We start from the raw sequence: 10,131 nt of genomic DNA on the forward strand, positions 1-10,131 counted from the left end.
AGTGAAGTTTCAGATCTCTGACTGTAGCAAATCAAATGTCAGCCTTTGTCGTCACAGTCAGTATTTGCTATGCAAATGATAAACTTTATTTAAAATATGGCACACACATTGAAAAACTGACGCGTGTCTGTCTTATAAAGGAGCGTAAGGGTTAACAGGTGTGTGTGTTGACCAAGGGTGCACAAGCTTTGCTTTGACTGGTCTGTCTTGTTAGTTGATGCATGAATGAAAAGGTCCAAGTAGAGGCTGGCGCCGGCCTGGTTCAGCACGGAGATCTTTCTGTTGTCATGGCCACAGTTTCTTAGCACTCAAACGTCAGGCAGGAGATACAGAAGAGGATGGAGGATGAATAAAAAGACGCATGCTTGGGTAGATGGAAGGGGAGATGAGCGAAAGGAAGAAGATGGGACACAAAAGTGAGCCGCGGCTGGAAAGCTGTCATTTCTGAGAGCAATACTTCCAGAAACACACTGTGGAAGAAGCAAAGAAGGAACTCGTGGTTATAAATCAGTCTGAAGACATGCTGGTGACAAAGCTGTGGCAACAAAGAGCAATGATAAATTCATGCACACACATAATTATGCACTCCAGTCCCCAATAACTGCTGCTCTGCAAACGTGCTGCATTAATCAAAGCTGAATGAGCAGCTTGGCTTAATAAATAAATAGGTTTGACCTGTTTGTTATTATGGTCTGTCAACCACATACACCACCTGTCAGAAGATATATACCAACTTTCCTCACCTCTTTTGTTGGTCTTCTTGGTCTGTGGTGGGAAGGACTTCCTAAAGTTTCGACCCGTCAGGCTTGGGATGACGTCTGCACTGGCTTTGGATGCAGTGCTGTCCAGTGATACTGGGCACGCAGTGGTGGGATTCACCGCTCCTTCAGCAGCCGTGAGCTTCCATCACAACGGTAACAAAAAGATTAAACTGGCTGTCAGCAATCAAAGCACGAGTCATCAGCTAGATACTTTCCTTCTCCCCCCTTTTAAGAATGCAACCACACAAACATCATTGGCTGTTTTATACGCCTATATGTGGAAATTGTTACATAGTAGCTTTGCTTGGATTTCAAGACATCCTCGTTTCTGCACCCTGTCACACTCTGTTTCATTTAGTTGTTCATGTTCTTAGCAGCGTTTTCCTTCATTTCTGCCTTTACGCGTGGACGGGATTATTTTTGAAAACGAAAACAGAAAATCTCTGTTTTCAAAAATACCCGTGTACGTGTGGACGTAGCCTCAATCCTTTGGTCAAAGTTCTTTATTGCTGGATTTAAGAAGTCATGTTCAAAATGCAACCAGCACTTCATTAGAAGTGCCCACTTTTGGGACAAAGACCAGTGTTTTGAATAAAACTAAACAACAAGCCAGTTTTCTCTTCAGATAGACTATTAACCTGCAAGCAACCAAAGACTACTGAAGCAGGGAGCATAAAATTCTCATTTCTTGTCAGCCAATTCATGTATCTGTTTTCTTTATGTCTAATTTGAGTTATTTTGCATGTTTCTAATCTTACTGACCACTTGAACCACTTCAGACTGCAGGCCCTACTAAATGACATTTATTCATACATTCATGCAGCACTTTCTTTAACTCAGATCTTTAGACTTTGGGTCTAACTTACCACTTTATCTTTCCCCACGGGATTTCTGCTGCTTACTGGAATGAAAAACAAAACAAAAATGTCAGGAAAGCAGTGGTCACTTCTTGGTTTAGGCCAAGCCTGCAAATACTGTGCAGTCCTGAATCTCTCCAGACATAAGGAGCTGCATGTTTGAATTAGTCTGATGTGATGTTAAATAGTCTTTAATGCAGCAACTCGTAAGGACAAAGTGTTTGGAAATGAACTAATATTTTTCTAGTCTAGTCAGAGAACTCAAAGAACTTTAACATATTCACACATTCATTCATTCTGATGGAGACATCAAGGTACATAGGGAGGGGCAGGTGATTAACTGATGCTCTGATTATCTGATCTCCTCCTTCGTGCTGTGATAAAGGCCAATGGTAGAAAACATCCCAGATACAAAGTCTTAATGTGGGAGATATTCTTTATGTTGAGACCGTTTTCTTTCTGCTAATGCTGGAACCTTAAAGAGTAATACATTTTATAATACGATGAAGAATGAAATGCATAAAAAAGAAGAGTGGTATTACCTCGTGGCATGATGGTGAGCTGAGAGCTCCGGGTTCTGTTAAACGCCCGGTGAAATTCCTCCAGGGCTGAGATCATCTTCTGCAGCTTGGCTTGTGCACCAGGACCAGCTGTGTTGCTGTTGACCCCTGGTTGCTTGGACTTGGTATCTGCAATAGTTCTTGCAGTTTGGTCAGTGGTTTGTGCTGTACCATCGTGTTGAGCTGCTGTGCTCTTGAGGAGCCTGTGCTTCAGGTATTGGTTTGAATTGAATGCTAAGGTCTTCTGTGGAACAGCTGAGACGTGAAAAAGACTACGGAGGGAACGTGGTTGTTTCACAAAGCCTACAAAACAAATCACAATAAAGTGATTAGGCTGGCCATGAAGAGCGTGCACAGAAACACAAGAAGCTGCGATTAGGTTCCAGCCATCATACACCTTCTTCTGAAATGACTGATGCAAAGACCTGAAGACTGACTTTTTTAAAAACTGTGATGTGCTTTAAATGAAAGCACCGTTTTTTAAACACAAAGAAACCTTTAACCAGTAACTCTTCAGGAATAAGGAAATGCCAGCTATGAGAATTAGTCTTGTATTATTAACATTTTTTACCTCTTTCATCAGCTGCTGCTTCCACTTGCATCCCTAGAATCACCAGAACGTGCAGGATTAACGCCATCGCCATCAAAACGGTTGCTCTGTTTAGCATTGTGGCTTTAGTTGAAAAAGAAAAAAAGATGATGCTCAGGCCTGCAGTCTATATGAATTTACTTTTTCTGAAAAACTTGGACTAGTTATCTTTTCCCACAGTGTTTTTGTTCTACGAGTTCTCAGTCTGTGATGTTTCTCCTGATCAAATTATCCAAAACATGAGCTCTGGAGATTTTCTGGGTTCTTTTAGTGTCTATGGAGATTCTGTCGTTCCCAGTGTACTCAAAGAGATAATCAGCGTTATCTTCAGGTGTGATACAGTACCTCAATTGGTATTTGTCAATTAAATCTCTGCAGCTTCTCTAAAACATCTACAGTTCAGCATCAGTTTCATCTGTGAAACAGAGAAAGTTTTTCTTTTCATAATCCATGGATGCACCTCTCAAAGAAGGCTTGTCAAGAGTGTGTTGCTTTTTCGGACACAGTCAACGTACTTCGCCTTTATAATCCTTGGTTTGTCCCAGAGCGTCAGACTGATTCCTCAGCATCAACCAATGAAAGGCCATGTAGCCCAGCCCTTCCTCCTCGATGGGTCGGTGACATTTGGAGAGTGTGGCGGCAAGCTTTGTGTGTTTGGTGTCAGCTGTATTGTTTTGTGAATCTGGTGTCTGTGTGTGTGTGCTTAGGCTTGTGTTTAATATGTGTGTCTTGTGTATGTGGACATGGCTGTATAAGCAGTGATAAGGTAGTTCTTAATATGTTTGCTCAGGGGCCACAGAAAAAGAAAAGCATTCTGACGCATGAGGGCTTGGAGCCTCCGACTGCACACACACACACACACACACACACACACACACACACACACACACACACACACTTGGAAGAACAGTGAAAACCACACACAGACTCTGAAAACAAGCGGGATGCACATCAAAGTGCACAGGCTGGGAATTCATGTCCAAAAAGGGCTTTTCAGTTGTTCATTGGAATGACTAACCCTTCAGACAGGAAGCCGACACCTTAGTGATAGCTACAAATATACATGAACCACATTAATCCGTGTGATGGTGGAAGGACACGATGGGGGGAAATATTGAACTTTGCAAAGAGATAGAATATAAGAAGGGTGAGAGAGACCAGGAGAGTTGCTGGGTGAAAAGAATTTAGTTTAAAAACATTCACTCATTGTCTCAATCTTTCTGACTAGCTTTGACATTAACACGTGTGTCCACATGTGAATGAGTTTGAAAGTTTAAGGGAAATATAAAAGTTTCTGTTTCTGTAGAAGCCTTTAGTCTCTCTTCTTATAGACACTTACAGGATGTGTCAAAGGAGCTTGCAAAGAAAAGCGTCTGGACTTCTTTAAGTTTCTTGAAGACGTTTCACCTTCATCCGAGAAGCTTCTTCAGTTCTAAGGTCAAATGGTGGAGAGTCCCAGATATAAACCTAGTGGGAGTTTCCCCCCACAGAGGAACAAAAGGACCCCCTGATGATCCTCTAATCGCCTGAGCCAAGGTGTGGAACTGGGTGTGGGTCCCAATCAGGGTTTCAGGTGAGCTCATTGTGAAACCTGGCCCCACCCTATCATGCGAATTCCTGAGGTCAGATGGTCCAGGATGTGAGTGGGCGTTAAGGCGTCTGGGGAGGGATCTCAAAACTGGACATCTTGGCTCAGGTGATTAGAGGATCATCAGGGGGTCCTTTTGTCCCTCTGTGGGGGGACACTCCCACTAGGTTTAAATCTGGGACTCTCCACCATTTGACCTTAGAACTGAAGAAGCTTCTTGGATGAAGGTGAAACGTCTTCAAGTCACTTAAGGAAGTCCAGACGCTTTTCTTTGCAAACTCCTTAGTCTACGATGACCTGGATGACTGAGAACCTTCACAGACTTACAGGATGTGTGTTTGCACGTTTCTTTCATTCATTTCCTTCTTTAAAAATCAAAACAAAAACAGGAATATCAGAATCTGACTATTTTCTAGTACGTTTTCATGCAGTTTTTCAGCTGGTGAAAGTCTCTGGCAATTAATAACCATGACATAGTAGAAGATAGTAGTAGCTTGATTTTTTCCCCTTTGTGTCTTTCTCTCTTGCTGTCGCTGTGTTGAGATTTCAGGTACTCTGAGACAGGCTCACAAAGGTGCTATAGATGAGAGATAAAAGTGGAGCCCTGATGTTAAGATGTGAAAGTCAACACATATGACCCGCTGCAATCTGAAGCAGCCAATGGAACAAAAATACGTTACACTGGATAGGTAGAGGTGAGATCAAACCTACTACTAATGATGACTAGTTACTGATACCCAGGATGGTACCAAAACTCAACCAATAGGCTTCAGTGTAATTTTGATACCCAGTTTTGAATAGTATACAAGATCCAACTGTGCAGAGAAGCCACCCACCCTTTCTCCATTTATAATGTGAGGAGAGTGGACCTGTCCTTGAAGTCCGTGATAAGTTATTTTGTTTCAAGGACATTCAGTTTCAGGTTATTTTCTGAGCACCTGTATGCTGTCTCATCACCATCACAGATGAGCCCAACCACAGCGGCGTCATTGGGATACTGGACGATGATGTTGGTGTAGAGTTATAGTTATACAGGGCGTACAGTCGGGGTCTGAGAACGCAGCCCTGAGAAAAGAAGTGAACACAAGAGTGTGTATTGATGTCATCATGATAGTCTGTGTTTAAGGGCACAACATGTGTGTCAGCTAGAGTTGGATGTCTCGAGGCCGAGACATCCAACGAGACCAAGACAAGACCAAGAACACTTTTCCGTGGTCCTGGTCTCGTCTTGGACTCAACTGACTTTTGTCCTGGTCTTGGTCTCGTCTTGGTCTCGAGACCTCGAGACCAAGACGAGACCAAGACGAGATCTCCAACCAAGACGAGGTTGGAGGTTGTTGTGGGGTTGAACTAACCTGGTTACACGATTGTGAACTGAGACAGTTTTGAGTTAGCTGATTGTATCATACCACATATTTGATCTACCCACTGCTGTCAGCTGGTATCACCGTATCAGCTGTTCTAATAGGGTAGATAAAATCTTATGGCGACAGAATACAATGTGAGACAGTTTGATGAGTCTGAATCATTGACTGTAGAAAACATGGACGACGCGTCAGCTCCCCAAAAATGAAGCCAAAACGTCTCTATCGCCCCCTGGTGTCTGGCTGCAGTATAGGTCATAAACCCCGCCTCCTCCATGTTAGCGGATGGGACTGGGGTCAGAATAAAATAAATTAGTTCTCCTTAGATAATTTTTTTCCAAAGATTCTTTCTTTTGTTTTCAATAGTTCTCATCACGCTGATTGATGTTCAAGGGGTCTCCTTTCCCATAAGTTTGATTCTAATTCCTACCGCGGTGACGTTAAATTGGGGTGAAACGTCATCATAAGAGCTTTGACTGACAGCTGCAGTCACGGAGAAACTTGCGTATCTCTGTTCGCGAATAGCAGATAGAGCGTAGGCTCTGAGAGGAGGGCCAGCGTTTACGCTACGAAAACACGACCGAGTGTTTTAACCTGACAGCCTGAGGTGTCCTGAGGATATTTGAAATGCAGACTGGAGCAGCCAGGGATTAAACTTCCAAACTTCAGTGGATGACCCACAGCCACCTCATGTTCGGTTTCCATGCCATATCTCAGAACAAATCCCAGAGTGTGATGGGTGGGCTCTTTTACATTTTGAGAGAGGCTGGTGTAGTCAAACAATAGATTAATTACTGTTTTGAGGCTGTGATTATTAGCATGGATATTAAAATCGCCCAGAACAATTATGTTATCTGAGCTTTGCACTAAATCAGATACAAATGTAGCGAAATCACACGGAAACTCTGAGTAGGGGCCAGGTGGGCGTGGTTAAGAGATACCTGGCTTTTGAGTTTTCCAATTATGGCAGACAAGGCTAAGAGTTAGGCTTTCAAATGAATTAAATCTGTCTGGGTTTATGGTTCATTAATAAGCTGGAGTGGAAGATTAAATCAATATATTGATCAATTATTAAATCATTTCCTAACACGGACTTAAAAGTGAGAAAACTAATGTTTAATAATTTTACTCTTTGGTGCAGCTGATGATGCTTTATTGTTCTTAGTGATTTTTTTAATGCTTTGGTTTTTTTTTTATTACATGGGAGTGGACAAAGTCTCTAATGGGGATGGGGTTTGGGGGAATGACAGGAGTAGTCAAGTCAAGTTTATTTATAAAGCACATTTAAAAACAACCAAGGCTGACCAAAGTGCTGTACAATAAAATACAAATATAAAATACAATAAAACACAAGTACATAAAACACCTCACTGATAAAACAATAAGTTAATACAGTAAGTTAAACCTTGCTAAAAGCCAATGAGAAGAGGTGAGTTTTAAGAGCAGTTTTAAAAGTTCCTAGGCTTGTGGAGAATCTGATGTGAGGAGGTAAACTGTTCCACAGTCTGGGTGCAGCCACAGCAAAAGCCCTCTCTCCCCTAGTCTTTAATCTGTACCTGGGAACATCTAAAAGCATCAGGTCTGCTGACCTCAAAGATCTCCTGGGGCGGTAAATGCTAAGAAGCTCTGCCAGGTAAGGAGGTGCAGTACCGTTAAGAACCTTAAAAACCAGCAGTAAAATTTTAAAATCAATCCTAAAAGCAACTGGGAGCCAGTGGAGAGAGCAGAGGACCGGAGTGATGTCTCTTTTTGGAACCGGTCAGCATGCGAGCAGCAGCGTTCTGCACCAGTTGGAGGTGATGCAGAGGTGTGTAAGCCTGCAACTCTGCTGCCTGGACCCAAGTCAAATGCCAAAGCCAAATGTTTCCTGGAGACTCCCCTGACACAAAGTAGACAACAGGAATGATGTCCAATCCTGAAAGAGGAACACCATCTTCAAGAAGTAGAACAGACTAAAAGCAAAATAAGTGACAATGAGACCTGTACCAGTAATTCTGCCATGGACCAAATAATACAAGGGATCGTCAACGCCAACGGAGAACCACAAGCCTCACAAAGAAAAAGAATGTGCACACCCCTTTCAGAATAGTACTGTTCAATGCCTCCATGAAGACTGCCTTTATGGATTCATTTATGCAGCTGGCCCAAATAGAAAGATATCCTGGTGTTCAGTATGTGCCATTCTGAGGGAGTTCACCAATGCCTTCTGCATGGGCTACACCTGCTGGTCCACAGCGGTTACTGCTGGGAATCAGGGAAAAATGTTCCATTCTTTATTCCTATTTAATGACAAAGGACAGTTGACCAAGGACAGTTCTTCAATTCATCAACAAACCTTTGGTAAGAATCAACATAGGCTGTCTTAACTTCATCTGAACAGAAGAAATCAAGTTAAGTCAAAGCTTACTTATATAGCACATTTTTAAATAATCTCCAATGACCAAAGTACTGTACAACTTATACAAAATACACACTATATAAAACAGTCACTAGATTAACAATAAATATAGACTAAAAATCAAATAAAACAAGTAAATAAACTGTAAAAAAAACCACCAGGGTATTCTGCTCAATTAGACCTGAAAGCTCATGAGAACAAAAAGGTTTTGGAAAGTGTTTTAAATGACTGAGAGACCGGGCAGTGCTAATGAGAAGAGGCAAGTTGTTCTAAAGATCAGGAGCCACCACTGAAAATGCTTGATTGTCTCTGCTTTTAAACCTGGATATCAGAATCTAGGCCTTTACCTTATTGAGGAGCCTTAGGCTATGTCCATACTAGCCTGGATGGATTTAAAAACGCTCCACATCCACGCTCGCGCTTTCAGTCGTTTTCACATAGGTGTGCGTCCACATTGAAATGTCCGAAAACGCTCACGTTCCATTCCTGCGCAAAAGCGAGTGAGAATTAAAGACTTTGAAGAAAAGCTCTCTGGAGCACGTACAAACTAACATTAATCTTTTTTAGGGCTGTCAAAATTGAGAGCAATCAAAACAACTGCTGTATAATGCCCTCCGCTATCTTTGTTTAATTGGTCACATGACTGCATCACATGACTACAATACGTCATATACGTTTAGAAAGTCTGCGTTTTTGTGTGTCCACACTGTGATGGGACAGCTGCGTTTGAAATGTATGCTTTTACAAGAGCGTTTTCAAAACACTGCGTTTTTCCTTGAGGAAAGCGCCGTCTCAGTGTGGACGGGAGGTCAAAACGGAGAGAAAACGATGCGTTTTCAAACGAAAATGCATTAGTGTGGACGTAGCCTTAGTTGAAAGAAACTTGTCCTAATAATAGAGCTAATCTGTTATTAAAGGACTGTCAAAAGTCACACCAAGGGTCCTTGTAACCAGACGCCAGTAAGAGGCTAAAAGACCAATGGCGCGTTCATACCCATCTAACAGGTTGGGTCACCAAAATAACATAATTAAAAATAATCTTTTACTTTTGTTCAGATTGAGGACGTTTATGTCGAGCCACCAGTTATTTCCAACCATGATTGTACATCTGTTGGCTTGCATAGGCAAATATAGGTCATCTTCAAATTGGTTTGATTTTTGAAGGTGCACAGTGATGTGAGATAATAACTACCCTCAAATGTCTTAAACCAAAAGTAACAAGCCTGTTTTTGGAAATGTAAGGAGTAGAAAGTTAAGATATTTGTGTTAAAATGTAGGGAGTAAAAAAAACAAGCTGCCAAAAAAAATTATTCACCTAAAGTACAGATACCTGAAAATTCTACTTAAGTACAGTAACAAAGTATTTGTACCTCGTTACTTCCCACCTCTGCCTCAGTGTGATCATTCATCCTAATGCACATGAAGACTATTGAGTCAGGCATGTTAATGTGAGCTGAATGTGTGAATTTTTATGTCTATTTAAGTGTTTGTTTTACAGTATGTTTCGCACTAAGTACCGAAGCAATTTCCAAATGTTGTAAACCTTCTCAACATTTGGCAATAAAACCCTTTCTGATTCTGATCTACTTGGTAAAGTAAATCTGTTGGCATCTTTTTGGCCGTCAGACATCAAGTCTGACAGCTGAAGAACCAAACAGGAAAGGCAAGAACCAAACAGGAAAGGCAAAAAACCATGGGCGCTAGTTCACATCTGAGGTTTCACAGAACTCGCAGAGCTGACTTTGACAAAATCCAAAGATCGACTTAACCCTATACTGCCTTTTGTATCATATTTGATACAAGAGTTTCTCAGATCTCTATCTCATCAACATCATCGATACTTGCCATAATTTCAAAATGTTATGGACATGCATGCATATGTGGCCCAGAGTCGGCCCGAGCACAGGAATGCAGCTTAGTTTATGCTCGTTATTTAACAGGCACTCTAGTTGACATGGTCCCAAACGGTAAGAAAATAACTTTATTTATATTATATTATTATATTTATGAATTT

The 10,131-nt window shown here is 41.6% G+C and overlaps 1 protein-coding gene across 1 annotated transcript; it reads right to left on the bottom strand.

The window, feature by feature from the left end:
* Nucleotides 1–438: 438 nt before the first annotated feature.
* urp2 (urotensin II-related peptide) lies at nt 439–3,244 on the bottom strand. Its single transcript, XM_087836861.1, has 6 exons — nt 3,113–3,244; nt 2,750–2,851; nt 2,161–2,481; nt 1,628–1,662; nt 744–900; nt 439–470 (listed from the first exon to the last, which is right to left on the bottom strand). Exons 2-6 carry the CDS (start codon nt 2,844–2,846, stop codon nt 439–441), a joined length of 642 nt encoding a protein of 213 aa, XP_087692987.1. The 5' UTR covers nt 2,847–2,851; nt 3,113–3,244.
* Between the last annotated feature and the right edge of the window lie 6,887 nt (nt 3,245–10,131).

Source organism: Neolamprologus brichardi, chromosome 23 (assembly GCF_056152115.1).
Source record: "Neolamprologus brichardi isolate AB-2024 chromosome 23, ASM5615211v1, whole genome shotgun sequence".
Taxonomy (NCBI): Eukaryota; Metazoa; Chordata; class Actinopteri; order Cichliformes; family Cichlidae; genus Neolamprologus; species Neolamprologus brichardi.

What these genes read in the sequence shown, in the direction of transcription:
- urp2 (XM_087836861.1), bottom strand. Translation starts at nt 2,846, where the DNA reads ATGCTAAACAGAGCAACCGTTTTGATGGCGATGGCGTTAATCCTGCAC. An exon ending in CCGTGGGGAAAGATAAAGTG is followed by an intron (nt 901 to 1,627) that starts GTAAGTTAGACC and finishes TTGTGATGGAAG; the next exon opens with CTCACGGCTGCTGAAGGAGC. An exon ending in CAAGAAGACCAACAAAAGAG is followed by an intron (nt 471 to 743) that starts GTGAGGAAAGTT and finishes CTTCTTCCACAG; the next exon opens with TGTGTTTCTGGAAGTATTGC.